This window comes from Crinia signifera, chromosome 2, assembly GCF_055691185.1.
Source record: "Crinia signifera chromosome 2, ASM5569118v1, whole genome shotgun sequence".
Taxonomy (NCBI): Eukaryota; Metazoa; Chordata; class Amphibia; order Anura; family Myobatrachidae; genus Crinia; species Crinia signifera.
The window spans coordinates 8,249,014-8,269,067 of NC_139218.1; the positions used below are offsets into that span (position 1 = coordinate 8,249,014).

At 46.8% G+C, this 20,054-nt stretch overlaps 1 protein-coding gene across 2 annotated transcripts in view; it reads left to right on the top strand.

Annotated features, from left to right (window-relative positions):
* Positions 1-20,054, top strand: part of BOC (BOC cell adhesion associated, oncogene regulated) — a 132,015-nt gene that overhangs the window by 99,142 nt on the left and 12,819 nt on the right. For both annotated transcript variants that reach the window (XM_083171525.1, XM_083171524.1), the window contains one exon: positions 18,077-18,223. In XM_083171525.1, the coding sequence (XP_083027651.1) occupies positions 18,077-18,223 (147 nt within the window). The remainder of the gene's footprint in view (positions 1-18,076; positions 18,224-20,054) is intronic.

The window sequence follows — 20,054 nt, forward strand, 5'->3', positions numbered from 1 at the left end:
TTTATTATTTATTTGTATTAACTTTTTTTCTTAATTTCTTCAAAAAAAGATTTATACTTTTATCTGTCCACGCTTATTACTTCCTGTTATCTGCAAGTCTTATTATTTCCTGTTATCTGCAAGTTGTATTATTTCCTGTTATCTGTCTGCCGCTATTATTTCCTTTAATCTGTCCGCCGCCATTATTTCCTGTTATATGCCTGCTGCTATTATTTCCTGTTATCTGTCCGCCGCTATTATTTCCTGTTATCTGCAAGTCGTATTATTTCCTGTTATCTGCAAGTCGTATTATTTCCTGTTATCTATCTTCCGCCATTATTTCCTGTTATCTGTCCGACAATATTATTTCCTGTTATCTGCCCACTACTTTTTTTGCTCGCCTCTGTTTAAATAACAGGAAATAATAGTGGCGGACAAATAACAGGAAATAATAGTGGCGGAAAGATAACAGGAAATATTATAATTTTTATTATTATAATTTTATTTATAAGGCGCCACAAGTGTTTCGCAGCGCCGTACAAAGGAACAATACAGGGAAACAAAACTTGGCATAACATTGAATAAATAACAAAAATACAGTACAAATAAAGAGCGCCACAGATCAATACACATTACAGCTTGGATATAAGTAGTGAGGACTCAATCAACAAACAACTAGAGGCTTGAGGCCAATGATGGAGAGGAGTATGCAGATGAAGATGGTCCCTGAGTGTTGGAGTAAAGGAGAGCTGTGAGTGAAATGTGAAGAGAAGTGGGCTTTGACAACAGGAGGGAAGAGGGCCCTACTCGGAGGAGCTTACAATCTAGTAGGAAGGGGAGACAGACAGATTACAAGAGGTGCAAGCGAGGGGGTGGTGGTTAGATAGCAGGATGTAAACAGGAAACAGGCAAGGGGTCGGAGAACCAGCTGGTTTATGCAGTGGAAGGGTACGCTTTGATGAATAGGTGAGTTTTCAGTGCCCGTTTGAAGCTTTGCAAGGTCGGGGAGAGTCTAATGGAGCGAGGGAGTGCGTTCCACTGAAGGGGTGCAGCACGGGCAAAGTCCTGTACTCTAGCATGGGAAGCAGTGATCAGGGTGGAGGAGAGACGACAGTCGTCAGCTGACCGTAGAGGGCGGGAGGGTGTATGAATGGAGATGAGGTTAGAGATATATGGAGCAATGGAATTAGAGATGGCCCTGTATGTGAGTGTGAGGTGTTTGAAGAGGATTCTGTAGGGGAATGGAAGCCAGTGCAGATTTTGTTGAAGGGGAGTAGCAGAATTAGAGCGGCGGGAGAGGAAGATAAGCCTGGCTGCAGCATTGAGGACAGATTGGAGAGGAGCTAGTTGGGATTGAGCAAGGCCGGTGAGAAGAGCATTACAGTAGTCAAGCCGTGAGATGACCAATGAGTGGATGATCAGCTTAGTTGCACTCTGTGAGAGAAAGGGCCTGATGCGAGCAATGTTGCGTAACTGGAACCGGCAAGAATGGGCCATCGTTTGGATGTGGGGTGCAAAGGAGAGGGAGGAGTCAAGAGTGACACCCAGACAGCGGAGTTGGGGAACAGGGGAGATGATGGTGTTGTTAACAGTGATAGAGATATTAGTAGGGGGCATAGCTCTGGGTGGGGGAAAGATAATAAGTTCGGTTTTGTCCATATTCAGCTTCAGAAATCGCTCAGACATCCAGGTAGAGATGGCAGCGAGGCAGTTGGAAACTTGAGAGAAAACAGTGGGGGACAGATCAGGAGAGGAGAGGTAGATTTGGGTGTCATCTGCATAGAGGTGATATTGGAAGCCAAAGGAGTTAATGAGTGCACCCAGAGAGGAGGTGTACAAAGAGAACAGAATGGGGCCAAGGACGGAACCCTGAGGGACCCCGACAGGAAGGATAGAAGGTGGTGAGGTAGAGCCAGAGGCAGAGACTGAGAAGGAACGGTTGAAGAGGTAAGAGGAAAACCAGTTGAAGACTGTGCCAGAGAGGCCAATGTTTTGGAGTGTGTGGAGGAGGAGAGGGTGATCCACAGTGTCAAAGGCAGCAGATAGGTCCAAAAGGATAAGCAGGGAGAAGTGACCCTTGGATTTGGCTGACAGCAGGTCATTGGTGACTTTCACTAGGGCAGTCTCAGTGGAATGAAGTGGGCGAAAGCCAGATTGAAGGGGATCTAGGATGGAGTGGTCAGACAGGTAGCTGGTGAGACGCCTGTAAACCAGCCGTTCTAGTATTTTAGAGGCAAATGGGAGAAGAGAGATTGGGCGGTAGCTTGTGGGAGAAAAAGGGTCCAGGTTAGTTTTTTTAAGAATAGGCGAGACCAGAGCGTGTTTGAAGGGTGAGGGAAAGATGCCAGTAGAAAGAGATAGGTTAAAGAGGTGAGCAAGGTGGGAGCAGCCAGTGGGGGAGAGGGAACTGAGGAGACGGGAGGGGAGAGGGTCCAAGGGACAGGTAGAGGGGGGAGAGGATGAAATACTGTAATAGTGGTGGGCAGATAACAGGAAATAATAGGGGTGGGCAGATAACAGGAAATAATAAGGATGGGCAGATAACAGGAATTAATAGGGGTGGGCAGATAACAGGAAATAATAGCGGTGGATGGACAACAGGAAATAATAGCGGCGGACAAATGACAGGTGCGGGCAGATAACAGGAAATAATAGTGGCGGGCAGATAACAGGATATAATAGCTGCGGGCAGATAACAGGAAATAATAGCAGCGGACAGATAACAGGAAATAATAGCAGTGGACAGATAACAGGATGTAATAGCGGTGGGCAGATAACAGGATGTAATAGCGGTGGGCAGATAACAGGATGTAATAGCGGCGGGCAGATAACAGGATATAATAGCTGCGGGCAGATAACAGGATATAATAGCTGCGGGCAGGGGATGCGGTTAATTTCCCGGCGGTCGGGATCCCGGCGGTCGGAATCCCGACACTGGAATCCCGACCGCCGAAATCCCGAAACTTTCTCCCTCCGTGGGTGTCCACGACACCCATAGAGGGAGAATAAAATAGCGTGCCGAGCGTAGCGAGGCACCGGGCCCGCTGCGTGGCGAGCGCAGCGAGCCCGCAAGGGGGGGCGATCCATGTCCCCCCCTTGTCGGGATTTCGGCGGTCGGGATTCCAGTGTCGGGATTCCGACCGCCGGGATCCCGACCGCCGGGAAATCATATCGGATCCGCGGGCAGATAACAGGATGTAATAGCTGCGGGCAGATAACAGGATATAATAGCTGCGGGCAGATAACAGGATATAATAGCTGCGGGCAGATAACAGGATATAATAGCTGCGGGCAGATAATAGGATATAATAGCTGCGGGCAGATAACAGGATGTAATAGCTGCGGGCAGATAACAGGATATAATAGCTGCGGGCAGATAACAGGATATAATAGCGGCGGGCAGATAATAGGATATAATAGCTGCGGGCAGGGGCGGGCAGATAACAGGATATAATAGCAGTGGACAGATAACAGGATATAATAGCTGCGGGCAGATAACAGGATATAATAGCTGCGGGCAGATAACAGGATATAATAGCTGCGGGCAGATAATAGGATATAATAGCTGCGGGCAGATAACAGGATATAATAGCTGCGGGCAGATAACAGGATATAATAGGGGCGGGCAGATAACAGGATATAATAGCTGCGGGCAGATAACAGGATATAATAGGGGCGGGCAGATGACAGGATGTAAAAGCTGCGGGCAGATAACAGGATATAATAGCAGTGGACAGATAACAGGATATAATAGCGGCTGGCAGATAACAGGATATAATAGGGGCGGGCAGATAACAGGATATAATAGTTGCGGGCAGATAACAGGATGTAATAGGGGCGGGCAGATGACAGGATGTAATAGGGGTGGGCAGATGACAGGATGTAATAGCGGTGGGCAGATAACAGGATGTAATAGCGGCGGGCAGATGACAGGATGTAATAGGGGCGGGCAGATGACAGGATGTAATAGGGGCGGGCAGATGACAGGATGTAATAGCGGTGGGCAGATAACAGGATATAATAGCGGCGGGCAGATAACAGGATATAATAGCTGCGGGCAGATAACAGGATATAATAGGGGCGGGCAGATAACAGGATGTAATAGCTGCGGGCAGATGACAGGATGTAATAGCTGCGGGCAGATAACAGGATATAATAGGGGCGGGCAGATAACAGGATATAATAGCTGCGGGCAGATGACAGGATGTAATAGCTGCGGGCAGATAACAGGATATAATAGCTGCGGGCAGATAACAGGATATAATAGGGGCGGGCAGATGACAGGATGTAATAGCTGCGGGCAGATAACAGGATGTAATAGCTGCGGGCAGATAACAGGATATAATAGGGGCGGGCAGATGACAGGATGTAATAGCGGCTGGCAGATAATAGGATATAATAGCGGCTGGCAGATAACAGGATATAATAGGGGCGGGCAGATAACAGGATGTAATAGCTGCGGGCAGATAACAGGATATAATAGCGGCGGGCAGATGACAGGATGTAATAGGGGCGGGCAGATAACAGGATGTAATAGCTGCGGGCAGATGACAGGATGTAATAGCGGCTGGCAGATAACAGGATGTAATAGCGGCGGGCAGATAATAGGATATAATAGCTGTGGGCAGATAACAGGATATAATAGCGGCTGGCAGATAACAGGATATAATAGCTGCGGGCAGATAACAGGATGTAATAGGGGCGGGCAGATGACAGGATGTAATAGCTGCGGGCAGATAACAGGATGTAATAGCTGCGGGCAGATGACAGGATGTAATAGCGGCTGGCAGATAACAGGATGTAATAGCTGTGGGCAGATAACAGGATATAATAGCTGCGGGCAGATAACAGGATGTAATAGGGGCGGGCAGATGACAGGATGTAATAGCGGCGGGCAGATGACAGGATGTAATAGGGGTGGGCAGATGACAGGATGTAATAGGGGCGGGCAGATGACAGGATGTAATAGCTGCGGGCAGATAACAGGATATAATAGCTGCGGACAGATAACAGGATGTAATAGCTGCGGGCAGATAACAGGATGTAATAGCTGTGGGCAGATAACAGGATATAATAGCGGCTGGCAGATAACAGGATGTAATAGCGGTGGGCAGATAACAGGATATATAACAGCTGTGGGAAGAGACTAGGGATGGGGCTTTGCAGGTGTCAGGGGCAGGGCTGCTTTAGTATTAATCCTCGGGTAAAGACCATCAATGTTTAAAGGTCCACCATTGGCCCATGGCCATTCCTACTTTTAATGCACATGTTGAAGACCAGTCTCACTCATCCTTAGCGCTAAAGGCCCCATCGCCGATGCTCGGGGTTTGCGAATGTGCAATGCCTGGGAGCAAACGGCTTTGGTGAGTTTCACAGTCACAGAGTCGTTCGCTCCAAGAAGGGGAGGGGTGGCTAGCGGGAGGCTTGTACCTGTTTGCTAGGCTGCAGACTTACGCTGCCTAGCGATCAGTTCTGAATCAGGCCCATTGTGCAGATAGCTGCCAGGTAACAGATGGTTCCGCTACTTGTGCACTTTTGTGGTTGGGGAACATTATGTGTGAAGGATTAATACATTGGGAGGGTGACTCTGAATTCAGACGCGGTTAAGTCCGTGGCGCAAAAATATAATTTTTTTTTCTTAATATATAACGTATAACGTATTTAGGAAACATCATCACCGATATGCGTGGGGTTTGTCCTACACGGAGACAAGGGTCCCTTGTAATGGGGAACCATTGGCCCCTGAAGCCGGCCCCTCTGCGGCTACATCTCGGGCATTGTCTGCGTCCCCGCGGAGGTCACTCATAATTACTTGCACGCTCTGTTTGTCTTCGCTGTGTATGGCAGAGCGGCCGGCGCAGAGTAATACAAAGAGCCATTCTTCCTATGAGCAGGGCCTATCAGCGTGCGCACCTATCAGGTTCTCCGGCCCTGTCCCAGGAGCCCCTAATTGAGATGAATTTGCTTAAGGTAGAGTCCAATGTCAATAGGATATTTAGCAGTTGTGTTGGCTTTTCTCCTATGGCGGCTGGAATGCAGCCGGTTTTCATCCAGAACTGTGCTGGAAAAATGGCTCCGTCTCCCGGGACCTCAGGTTTTATATTGGTACAATATGTGTGTTCTGAATAAGTGGCTTCTGCCCCCTTTTTTCCCGTAAGAGGCCGCGGGGTGGTTCTCAGTACCAGCCTGTTAGAGAGCATTCATTGGACGTAACGGAGAGAGGGATCTAAGCGCAGACCTGGATCATTTTGCTCAGACATTTGTAGCACACTCAGCTGAAGCTGGAATACTGAAGGAGCATTGTGCCGAGCTGCACAAGGTTCTCTGCAAGTCTGGGACGTGAGGGGTGAAAGTGAATCCAGCTTTGGGGCTGTTTCTGCTCCTTGTGTTCTGTCTCTTGCACAAAATACCAACACCTGGGTTACATCCTTTTTCAGTTTCTTGGGATGCATGGATGGCGATGCAGGATTACATTTAGGGCCTTATTCTAGTTCACTCTTTCTGACAAAATCCTTCTTAGATGGACAAAACCATGTGCACTGCAGGGGGGGCAGATGTTACTTGTGCAGAGAGAATTAGGTTTGGGTGGAGTTTTACCTCAAAGTGAGATCTATATTGCAGTGTAAAAATAAAGCCGTCAGTATTTACCCTGCACAGAAACAAAATAACTCACCCAAATCTAATTCTCTCTGCACATGTTACATCTGCCCCCCTGCAGTGCACATGGTTTTGTCCATCTAAGAAGGATTTTGTCAGAAAGAGTGAACTAGAATTAGGCCCTTAGAGCCTTGGTTGATCCCTTGCAGATAACCGCAGCGTTGTGTTATTCTTGTGTTGCGTCCGTGCCTGGTGTGATCACTGTGGCGCACTGACTGCGGAGCCAGAATCTCCCAGCGGTCCCCATCGGACACATTTTTTTTAAGAAGCACCCATCTCCCATGTTTGATCCTTCTGCATCTGAATCGGGTGCATGTCCAACTCCGTGTGATTCGGGGAAGGGATATGCCGTGGGTTTGGTGCCAGTGTCCAGTGTCAGCTGCGTCTGTGGACGCTAAAACGGTGGCCATGATCGGCTCAAACACACAGTCCGGCTTATTGTCGCATTAGCACATGATAGTGAGTACAATAGTGCGGGCCTTAGGGAAAAGCGGACATCTGTGAATCAGAATCAGGCCCTGGGTTATAAGACCCTGGTGCTAGGCTTAGAATCAGCGGGCCTCACAATGGGTAAAGGCAGTGGCTTTAACTTTGCAACGCTATGATATAAATGCAGCCACTGTGACTCTGCAATGCTGAGATATAAATGCAGCCACTGTGACTCTGCAATGCTCAGATATAAATGCAGCCACTGTAACTGTAGAGCTGAGATATAAATGCAGCCATGTGACACTGTAGCGCTGAGATATAAATGCAGTCACTGTGACTCTGCAATGCTGAGGTATAAATGCAGCCACTGTGACTCTGTAGTGCTGAGATATAAATGTATCTGCTGTGACTCTAGAGCTGAGATAAATGAAGCCACTGTGACTCTGTAACGCTGAGATATAAATGCAGTTACTGTGACTCTGTAGCGCTGAGATATAAATGCAGTCACTGTGACTCTAGAGCTAAGATATATATGCAGCGGCCGTGACTCTGTAGCACTGAGATACAAATGCAGTTACTGTGACTGTCGCGCTGAGATATAAATGCAGTCACTGTGACTGTAGAACTGAGATATAAATGCAGACACTGTGACTCTGTAGCGCTGAGATATAAATGCAGTCACTGTGACTCTAGAGCTGAGATATAAATGTAGCCGCTGTGACTCTGTAGCGCTGAGATATAAATGCAGTCACTGTGACTCTGTAGCGCTGAGATATAAATGCAGCCACTGTGACTCTGTAGCGCTGAGATATAAATGCAGTCACTGTGACTCTAGAGCTGAGATATAAATGCAGCCGCTGTGACTCTGTAGCGCTGAGATATAAATGCAGCCACTGGGACTCTGTAGCTCTGAGATATAAATGCAGCCACTGTGACTTTGTAGCGCTGAGATATAAATGCAGACACTGTGACTCTGTAGCACTGAGATATAAATGCTGTCACTGTGACTCTGTAGCGCTGAGATATAAATGCAGCCACTGTGACTGTAGCGCTGAGATATAAATGCAGCCACTGTGACTCTGTAGCGCTGATATATAAATGCAGCCGCTGTGACTCTGTAGCACTGAGATATAAATGCAGCCGCTGTGACTCTGTAGCACTGAGATATAAATGCAGCCGCTGTGACTCTAGAGCTGAGATATATATGCAGCCACTGTAACTCTACAGCTGAGATATAAATGCCATCACTGTGACTATAGAGCTGAGATATAAATGCGGTCACTGTGACTCTAGAGCTGAGATATAAATGCAGGCACTGTGTCTCTAGAGCTGAGATATACCTGTAAATGCAGTCACTGACTATAGAGCTGAGATATAAATGCAGTCACTGTGACTCTCAGAGAGAGCTCTGCCTCACATTGCAGATTTATCTCTGGGGCATCAGCGGACAGAGGGAGGAATCTGACTTAGGGTGAAGTCAAAGCTGCAGATTAATTTAAGAAATCTTCCTAGAGGCAGAAATATTTTCATTTCCTGTGAGTGAAAATCCAAATTCTCCACCCAAAAAACACTCATAAATTCATACAAAGGTCCTTTCCAAACTAGGGGGAAATGCTGCAGATGGGAGATGTCCTCAGTCTCTTTCTCCCAGCGACCTTGTTACCCCTGTATACAATGTAGGGACTATGGGCCTGATTCTTAGTGACCTTGTTACCGCTGTATACAATGTAGGGACTATGGGCCTGATTCTTAGTGACCTTGTTACCGCTGTATACAATGTAGGGACTATGGGCCTGATTCTTAGTGACCTTGTTACCCCTGTATACAATGTAGGGACTATGGGCCTGATTCTTAGTGACCTTGTTACCGCTGTATACAATGTAGGGACTATGGGTCTGATTCTTAGTGACCTTGTTACCCATGTATACAATGTAGGGACTATGGGTCTGATTCTTAGTGACCTTGTTACCGCTGTATACAATGTAGGGACTATGGGCCTGATTCTTATTGACCTTGTTACCCCTGTATACAATGTAGGGACTATGGGCCTGATTCTTAGTGACCTTGTTACCCCTGTATACAATGTAGGGACTATGGGCCTGATTCTTAGTGACCTTGTTACCCCTGTATACAATGTAGGGACTATGGGCCTGATTCTTAGTGACCTTGTTACCCCTGTATACAATGTAGGGACTATGGGCCTGATTCTTAGTGACCTTGTTACCGCTGTATACAATGTAGGGACTATGGGTCTGATTCTTAGTGACCTTGTTACCCCTGTATACAATGTAGGGACTATGGGCCTGATTCTTAGTGACCTTGTTACCCCTGTATACAATGTAGGGACTATGGGCCTGATTCTTAGTGACCTTGTTACCCCTGTATACAATGTAGGGACTATGGGCCTGATTCGCAGCGTCCTTGTTACCCCTGTATACAATGTAGGGACTATGGGCCTGATTCGCAGCGTCCTTGTTACCCCTGTATACAATGTAGGGACTATGGGCCTGATTCGCAGCGTCCTTGTTACCGCTGTATACAATGTAGGGACTATGGGCCTGATTCTTAGTGACCTTGTTATCGCTGTATACAATGTAGGGACTAATGGGCCTGATTCTTAGTGACCTTGTTACCGCTGTATACAATGTAGGGACTATGGGCCTGATTCTTAGTGACCTTGTTACCCCTGTATACAATGTAGGGACTATGGGCCTGATTCTTAGTGACCTTGTTACCCCTGTATACAATGTAGGGACTATGGGCCTGATTCTTAGTGACCTTGTTACCCCTGTATACAATGTAGGGACTATGGGCCTGATTCGTTGATCGGCCCTTTTACGCAGCGCTTCTGCTAATGCTGCAGCTGATGGGATCTGTACAGTGAAGTCTGCAGGCTGTGGGTCTAATCCACCGCTCTCATATATTCTGAGCAACCATTGCACAGAGTGTCGCCACCAGTGCGCCATTTGGACGCTGCAGTCGCTGCTGCAATACATAGTCGCATCTATATATCTAACCCCATCAATCCCCTTCTCCCATTGACACCCAAAAATGCCCACTGAAACTTCTCTGCTTCCAACATCGCACTGCGTTCTCCACAGTAACTATCGGTGTGCGCAGTCACATAAGCAGACTGGAAGCAACGGCCGCTTTCGCCCTGTCCCGAGTAATGTTATTATCGTCCATGTCATTTTTGCTTGGAAAGTTCCCATTTTTACACCAGAATTTTGTGAGTGTCAGACCCCTTTGTTACAGGGTGACCCAAATGGTCTAATGTTAGTTCAACTTGAGCGCAAACAGTTGGGTTCTCCCTGGCTGTACTGCCGGATACGCCCTGCCTTAAGGGATTAATCCCCATTTTTCAACACTATTTTCTCCTTCGTGTTTTGGCTCAGGTGAAGACAATTCTGTAACATTCAACATGATTCCAAGTAAATGATGGATCTATAGCATATTCTCGCTGTATATCTTACCCCCACCACACACACACACATCCTGATTTTGGGTCTCGGAGATACGCGGCTTATCCAGGAGGGGCCGGGACAGGGATAATTGTCTTAATCAGAAGGTATGCAGCGGAGATGGATTATCATTAGGAACAGTGGGCTTTTCTGGCAGCTAAAGACAAAACATTTTTGTACGCTAAGCCAGCCCTGTGTAATGAGCAAAACCGGTTAATTTTAATTATCCTCATTAAAACCATTTCCCGTCACTACCCTATAATTCCCCGAAGGGCCCGGCCTCTGACGGTTTGCAGCGATTTGTCTTTCTCGTTTGTGAATGATGCTGTCAGGTTCTTCCTCCTGGCTGGAGACTGGGAGGGAAAGTTTAGCCCGGGGGGTGCAACGGTTTTGCTATGGGTTCCAGGCGCTCAGCGCTACAAGGCAGTAATAACTTCAGCCGCGACATCTTCATTACTGCATACATATTACAGGTGTAGGAGACGGCACTGACAATGATGGCGGCCTCTCTGTCCTTCCTGTTAGGTTCATAGGCCCTTATTCTGGTTGATTTGCAGCCTTGCAAGTCCACACTGCGAATGCCGGGTCGCCCACCTCCCCACCCTCACATGCCACGCTGGTTTGCAGGGGCTACAAATGGATGCATACCTCCCAACTTTTGATCTGAAGAAATAGGGACCGCCGCGCGAGCGCCCGAAAAGGGGACGGGGCGTATGCAAATGAGGGCGCGGCTTATGCTAATTAGCCGCAACCTCATTTTCATACGAGAATAGACGCTGTGAGCATGCGCACAGCGTCTATTCTACTAGATTGGGGGGTCTCCCAACTGCCACCCCCCGCAGCGGGACAATGCCTGCCGCGGGTGGGACAGCGGGACAGGACCCGAAAATCGGGACTGTCCCTCTAAAATCGTGACAGTTGGGAGGTATGTGGATGTTTTACATAAACATCCATTCGCAGGCCAGGGGGAACACCCACATCATTGGATGGTCGGCTCCCAGGTAACCTTAGATTCGGGAGGAAGTGGGCGGGCACACGTTCCCAGGCGATTACCATGGGAACGTCCAGGGTTTTCATGGGAATGCCCTTGAAACGCTGTCTTTGGTGGTCGCACGCACCCACCCGGCGTATGTACATGAGCAGAAATGCGCATACGCCCATCATCGGACCCCTTGCGAACGAAGGGGTCAGAAGGAACAGACCAGAATAACCCCATAGCCTGCAGTTCGGAGACTTAGGCGGAGATTCAACAGTGATCAGACAGGGCCTAATTCAGCGCTGTCCCAATGGTGGGCAGTCTGCAAATGCGCATATTTTCATTTGCATCTGACGCCCCACAAAAAGTTTCCCGGGGTTTGGCCCAGCGAGTAGGAAAGGGGCAGCCAACCATTCGCAAGGCGGGGTTTGGTTGATTCAAAAGGGTGAGAATCAACCAGAATGACCCCCTTTACGAGGCGTTGGCTGTGTACAGCAGGGTCCTCCATCCTCCCTGTATGTATCGCACTACGACCGCCATACCAGCCTGACACTTCACATCTCAATCTTCTGCTTTTTATCCTGAAATGAAATCTGGTTACGGGAAACCTCTGGGTATGCTGGAACTTGTAGTACCGCCAACTGCAGAAGCATGAGCCACCTACCAAACCAAAAATAGTAAGACATTAGGCGAGATTACCGCGCCCATACTAACTCCAAAAAGTTGTCACCTGCAGTAAATCACTGTGGTCCAGGCTCCGGCTCCACGCAGAGCGCGCCGTTCTGGGCCCGACAATTGCGATTGAGGTTTCATTAGCACCAGACGCTGCCAGCGAGAAGAGACACAGAAAAGAGCCAAATAGCCTCAAATAAACTTATTTCTTACAGTTTTTTTTGGTATCTAAATTCCTTTTCATCTGCGGAGAGATTCATCTGGGTTTGTTTTTCCTCAGACGCTGTGAGCAAAAAAAAAAAAGTTATGAGAGAAAAATGAGAACTTGGTTTTTTTTTATTTTATTTGCCTGATTGAAAAGTCAGCAGGGAGAAAGCTCGAACATTCCCGCATGATGATTAAAGGTGCAGCTTCCTCGCGGCGGACACCCGACTCTCCCTTTCCAGCAGCGGCATGCATTAAATCTTGGCCGGTTGTGTAAAAGCAACTTTCCACGTTCTTATTAATCATATATTTCGGGGTTATTTGATGTCAGAAGAGTCAGCATGGAAGAAATGAATCTTGCCGCATACTTGTTCTACCCATTTATTGCCACTCGCCAGCATTCAACATGGCCGCCACCGTGGGTATAAATGTAATTTGGTCCGAGTTGCCAGTATTTTTAAAGCGTTAATCCTCTGCCAGGCAAAACCAGGTTGGTCTTGCCTTGTAAATGATTGCCGCTTTAAATATACAGGCATTGTGCACCTCGGACCCTATTACCCCTATATCTGGTGAGCGCTGTTTGGGGGCACTGGAGCATTTAGCATGTGTGGGGCCTTGTCATAGGATTGTGTTGTAGTCCTAGGAAGCCCCGCCGTTACGTAACACTTGCGTAAATGCTTTTGTATTTGTGATGTTGTGTTTTTGCTATCTGGTGTTTATTGGAAGAAGCTTTGTGTTTGTTACGTTTGACACTGTTTTCATGTAGAAGTAGTAAACAGCGGCCTAGTACATTCCTTCCGCGCTGGGATCCCGGTGTTTGTGTTTGTGGCTGAGTTAGGGAGATTCCTCTGGGATCGCTCCTCTGCAACTTTCACCTCTTTTTAATGGGACACATTGTCCTAATGACAGCGAAACGCGGCGCCCTCACCAGTCCGATAAGCCCTTTACACCAGGAGACTGCGCAAAATTGCTCACAGCTATCGTTACACTCATAAATAATATAAAATGATTTACAACGGGGCCACATCTGAACCATCTGCTCCACTTCTCCCCTAAACAGAGAGCGCTTTTGATTTTTTTTTCTTCCTTTCATTTAATTAAAAGCAGAAACGCGTTTTACCAGGTCATGGAGCAATGTGTGTCTAGAAATGAGATTCCAGCAGGGATGTGAGCTCCCTGCGCCTGCCAGGAATTACTTATTGGCTGCTCTCTCTCCCTGGCCTTGGGTCCTGCCTGCTATCCATCCAGGCCAGCTCAGGGAGGGCTGTGACTGGAAGGGGAGACTGTGAAAACGGGTCTCCAGCCAGTAATGACAGAAAGAGTGAGTGTCTGAGATGGCGGGGATCTGGGGCCCAGGCCCAGGAGTGCTGGAGAACAAGCCTGTGATTGATGGGAGCTGGCTGATAGGTGGAGACCCTGGAATGTGCACTGGGAGCTTGCTAGAAAAACAGCTCCTAATGGATTTCTCAAATGTACCAGCATGCAGGCCGGGGCCAGGTGTCACGTCAAGAAACCAGATCCCTCTTAGCCTGATTTTTCCATTCAGGAGTGTAGAGGACTTCCTGAGCCCTCCCTGCAAAATGTAACCCCTTCCAGGCCAAACGCGGGACTCTACACAAATGTCTTTGTTACCTGATGCATTATAAAAATATCTTTGTATGGCCACTCCGTTGCATTGCCTCGGACTAGTCTTCCCGCTATGGTTCCGCTGGAAACAAGTAACATCAGCAGGGAAAGGTCTAATGCTGGGTACACTACTGTGGGTATATCCTGAATCCAGTTCACAATAAAGATTAAAAGGATTCCCCACATAAGATATAAAAATTTGTAAACATTATTCATCAAGATTCGATAATTACTAAATACATGTGGTGTGCATCCGCCATGACTACTTTTCTTTTTCTCTCTCATTAAAACTACTATACCTAGTCGATAGGATAGCACCCCCCGCTAGCAGGAAAATATATAGCGGTTGTAATACCCTGAATTTACAGGGCAAACAATTTCTCTCCTTTGTGTGCAGATGTCAACCCTACTCCCCCTCTATACACACCAGAACGATCATGATCATGAGCAAATTGTATGATGGTCGCATAATCTGCATACAATCTGATAACTATTTATTTATTAACAACGTCTTATATAGCGTAGCAGATCCCGTTACAGCGTCTTATATAGCGCAGCAGATTCCGTTACAGCGTCTTATATAGTGCAGCAGATTCCGTTACAGTATCTTATATAGCGCAGCAGATTCCGTTACAGCGTCTTATATAGTGCAGCAGATTCCGTTACAGCGTCTTATATAGCGCAGCAGATTCTGTTACAGCGTCTTATATAGCGCAGCAGATTCCGTTACAGCATCTTATAGAGCGCAGCAGATTCCGTTACAGTGTCTTATATAGCGCAGCAGATTCCGTTACAGTGTCTTATATAGCGCAGCAGATTCCGTTACAGTGTCTTATATAGCGCAGCAGATTCCGTTAGTGTCTTATATAGTGCAGCACATTCCGTTACAGTGCCTTATACAGCGCAGCAGATTCCGTTACAGCGTCTTATATAGTGCAGCAGATTCCGTTACAGTGTCTTATATAGCGCAGCAGATTCCGCTACAGTGTCTTATATAGCGCAGCAGATTCCATTACAGTGTCTTATATAGCGCAGCAGATTCCGTTACAGTGTCTTATATAGCGCAGCAGATTCCGTTACAGTTTCTTATATAGCGCAGCAGATTCCGTTACAGTGTCTTATATAGCGCAGCAGATTCCGTTACAGTTTCTTATATAGCGCAGCAGATTCCGTTATAACGTCTTATATAGCACAGCAGATTCCGTTACAGTTTGTTATATAGTGCAGCAGATTCTGTTACAGCGTCTTATATAGCGCAACAGATCCCGTTACAGCGTCTTATATAGCGCAGCAGATTCCGTTACAGCGTCTTATATAGTGCAGCAGATTCCGTTACAGTATCTTATATAGCGCAGCAGATTCCGTTACAGCGTCTTATATAGTGCAGCAGATTCCGTTACAGCGTCTTATATAGCGCAGCAGATTCCGTTACAGCGTTTTATATAGCGCAGCAGATTCCGTTACAGCATCTTATAGAGCGCAGCAGATTCCGTTACAGTGTCTTATATAGCGCAGCAGATTCCGTTACAGTGTCTTATATAGCGCAGCAGATTCCGTTACAGTGTCTTATATAGCGCAGCAGATTCCGTTACAGTGTCTTATATAGTGCAGCACATTCCGTTACAGTGCCTTATACAGCGCAGCAGATTCCGTTACAGCGTCTTATATAGTGCAGCAGATTCCGTTACAGTGTCTTATATAGCGCAGCAGATTCCGCTACAGTGTCTTATATAGCGCAGCAGATTCCATTACAGTGTCTTATTTAGCGCAGTTGATTCCGTTACAGTGTCTTATATAGCGCAGCAGATTCCGTTACAGTTTCTTATATAGCGCAGCAGATTCAGTTACAGTGTCTTATATAGCACAGCAGATTCCGTTACAGTTTGTTATATAGCGCAGCAGATTCCGTTACAGTGTCTTATATAGCGCGGCAGATTCCGTTACAGTGTCTTATATAGCGCAGCAGATTCCGTTACAGCGTCTTATATAGCGCAGCAGATTCCGTTACAGTGTCTTATATAGCGCAGCAGATTCCATTACAGCGTCTTATATAGCGCAGCAGATTCCGTTAGTGTCTTATATAGCGCAGCAGTTTCCGTTACAGCGTCATAAATAGCGCAGCAGATTCCGTTACAGTGTCTTATATAGCGCAGCAGATTCCGTTACAGTTTCTTATATAGCGCAGCAGATTCCGTTACAGTGTCTTATATAGTGCGGCAGATTCCGTTACAGTTTCTTATATAGCGCAGCAGATTCCGTTACAGTGTCTTTTATAACGCGGCAGATTCCGTTACAGCGTCTTATATAGCGCAGCAGATTCCGTTACAGTGTCTTGTATAGCGCAGCAGATTCCGTTACAGTTTCTTATATAGCACAGCAGATTCCGTTACAGTGTCTTATATAGCGCGGCAGATTCCGTTACAGAGTCTTATATAGCGCAGCAGATTCCGTTTCAGCGTCTTATATAGCGCAGCATATTCCGTTACAGTGTCTTATATAGCGCAGCAGATTCCGTTACAGTTTCTTATATAGCGCAGCAGATTCCGTTATAGCGTCTTATATAGCGCAGCAGATTCCGTTACAGTTTGTTATATAGTGCAGCAGATTCTGTTACAGCGTCTTATATAGCGCAGCAGATTCCGTTACAGCGTCTTATATAGCGCAGCAGATTCCGTTACAGTGACTTATATAGAGCAGCAGATTCCGTTACAGCGTCTTATATAGCGCAGCAGATTCTGTTACAGTGACTTATATAGAGCAGCAGATTCCGTTACAGCGTCTTATATAGCGCAGCAGATTCCGTTACAGCGTCTTATATAGCGCAGCAGTTTCCGTTACAGCGTCTTATATAGCGCAGCAGATTCCGTTACAGCGTCTTATATAGCGCAGCAGATTCCGTTACAGTGTCTTATATAGCACAGCAGATTCTGTTACAGCGTCTTATATAGCGCAGCAGATTCCGTTACAGCGTCTTATATAGCGCAGCAGATTCCGTTACAGCGTCTTATATAGCGCAGCAGATTCCGTTACAGCGTCTTATATAGCGCAGCAGATTCCGTTACAGAGTCTTATATAGCGCAGCAGATTCCGTTACAGCGTCTTATATAGCGCAGCAGATTCCGTTACAGCGTCTTATATAGCGCAGCAGATTCCGTTACAGCGTCTAATATAGCGCAGCAGATTCCGTTACAGCGTCTTATATAGCGCAGCAGTTTCCGTTACAGCGTCTTATATAGCGCAACAGATTCCGTTACAGCGTCTTATATAGCGCAGCAGTTTCCGTTACAGCGTCTTATATAGCGCAGCAGATGCCGTTACAGTTACTTATATAGCGCAGCAGATTCCGTTACAGCGTCTTATATAGCGCAGCAGATTCCGTTACAGCATCTTATATAGCGCAGCAGTTTCCGTTACAGCGTCTTATATAGCGCAGCAGATTCCGTTACAGCGTCTTATATAGCGCAGCAGATTCCGTTACAGCGTCTTATATAGCGCAGCAGTTTCCGTTACGGCGTCTTATATAGCGCAACAGATTCCGTTACAGCGTCTTATATAGCGCAGCAGTTTCCGTTACAGCGTCTTATATAGTGCAGCAGATGCCGTTACAGTTACTTATATAGCGCAGCAGATTCCGTTACAGCGTCTTATATAGCGCAGCAGATTCCGTTACAGCATCTTATATAGCGCAGCAGTTTCCGTTACAGTGTCTTATATAGCGTAGCAGATTCCGTTACAGCGTCTTATATAGCGCAGCAGATTCCGTTACATTGGATTGGAATCTGATCTAAAACATGCAAAAACATGTCCAATTTACATAGAATCGGTCAAAATTGCATCCAAATTGACGAGATTGAGGCCAAATCGTTTTTTTGTGTCCCCTGCATTAGCAATGTCCCTAGATTCTGCTGAATTGATAGACTTCATTGCCATGAATATTCGCCCGACAAAATGGCTGCCTCGCTGCGTGTAAGGGATGGGAGCGCACAACTCCATTGTACCGCTGTATTGTCCAGCAAGTCGCTGTATAATCTGCTGGGACACTGAGTAGTCACACGCTTTGTTTTACCCACAGATTTGCAGGACTTTACATCCGACACCCAGCACGTGATTGAAGTGGATGAGGGGAACACGGCTGTGATCGCCTGTAACGTACCCGAGAGTCACCCCAAAGCGCAAGTGCGCTACAGCGTCAAGCAGGAATGGCTGGAGACGTCCAGAGGTGAGGACGGGAGATGACACAAATACCCCAGAATACATAGGGTCACTGATGGGATGTTCCTAACGCTCAGTATCGCTCGCTGACGGGGGGGGGGGGCATTATGTATATTTATATAGTTATCAGTGTAGCGTGTACATTGCCCATTTCTGCCCTGTACATGTGACTGTTACTTTGTCCAGAGCCTAGACTGCCATTAATATCCTACGTCTGACCCCTAAATCTCATGTAACGTCATATTTTGTCCCCACCCGATGTAATATCACAGCGGTCTTTTATTTACCGTGTATTTGTCATAATTGGCATTTGTACTGTAAATCACAATTTCCTATTTTTTTGCCTGTCTATGTATTCTCAGGCGTGCTGAACCCTTGTGGCACCATATAAATAAACAATAATAATCCCCCCCATCCTATATATCACAATTCCTTTCCCATTACATATGATATCACACCCTTCCCCGTCCCATGTAATATCACCCCCCCCCCCCCCCTTCAAACCCAAGTAATATCACAGCTTCTCCGCACCCCATGTAATATGTCATTCCATTTCCTATTTCATGAAATCCCATTGAAATCCCATGAAAGCCTTATATAAAATTGCACCCCCCCCCCCTTCGCATCCAATGTAATATCTCACTTTCCCCCTTTTCACACTTATCCCCCATGCTCATATAATATCTCACTTTCCCATGTAATATCACACATTCCCCCCATCCCATCCAATAATCGTACTTTCCTGTGTAATATCGCACATTCCCCCCATCCCATCCAATAATCGTACTTTCCTGTGTAATATCGAACATTCCCCCCATCCCATCCAATAATCGCACTTTCCTGTGTAATATCGAACATTCCCCCCATCCCATCCAATAATCGCACTTTCCCGTGTAATATCGGACATTCCCCCATCCCATCCAATAATCGCACTTTCCTGTGTAATATCGGACATTCCCCCATCCCATCCAATAATCACACTTTCCTGTGTAATATCGGACATTCCCCCCATCCCATCCAATAATCGCACTTTCCTGTGTAATATCGGACATTCCCCCCATCCCATCCCATCCCATCCAATAATCGTACTTTCCTGTGTAATATCGGACATTCCCCCCATCCCATCCAATAATCGTACTTTCCTGTGTAATATCGCACATTCCCCCCATCCCATCCAATAATCGTACTTTCCTGTGTAATATCGAACATTCCCCCCATCCCATCCAATAATCGCACTTTCCTGTGTAATATCGGACATTCCCCCCATCCCATCCAATAATCGCACTTTCCTGTGTAATATCGGACATTCCCCCATCCCATCCAATAATCACACTTTCCTGTGTAATATCGGACATTCCCCCCATCCCATCCAATAATCGCACTTTCCTGTGTAATATCGGACATTCCCCCCATCCCATCCCATCCCATCCAATAATCGTACTTTCCTGTGTAATATCGGACATTCCCCCCATCCCATCCAATAATCATACTTTCCTGTGTAATATCGCACATTCCCCCATCCCATCCAATAATCGTACTTTCCTGTGTAATATCGGACATTCCCCCCATCCCATCCAATAACCACACTTTCCTGTGTAATATCGGACATTCCTCCCATCCCATCCAATAATCGCACTTTCCCGTGTAATATCGCACATTCGCCCCATCCCATCCAATAATCGCACTTTCCTGTGTAATATCGGACATTCCCCCCATCCCATCCAATAATTGTACTTTCCTGTGTAATATCGGACATTCCCCCCCATCCCATCCAATAATCGCACTTTCCCGTGTAATATCACACATCCCCCCATCCCATCCAATAACCGTACTTTCCC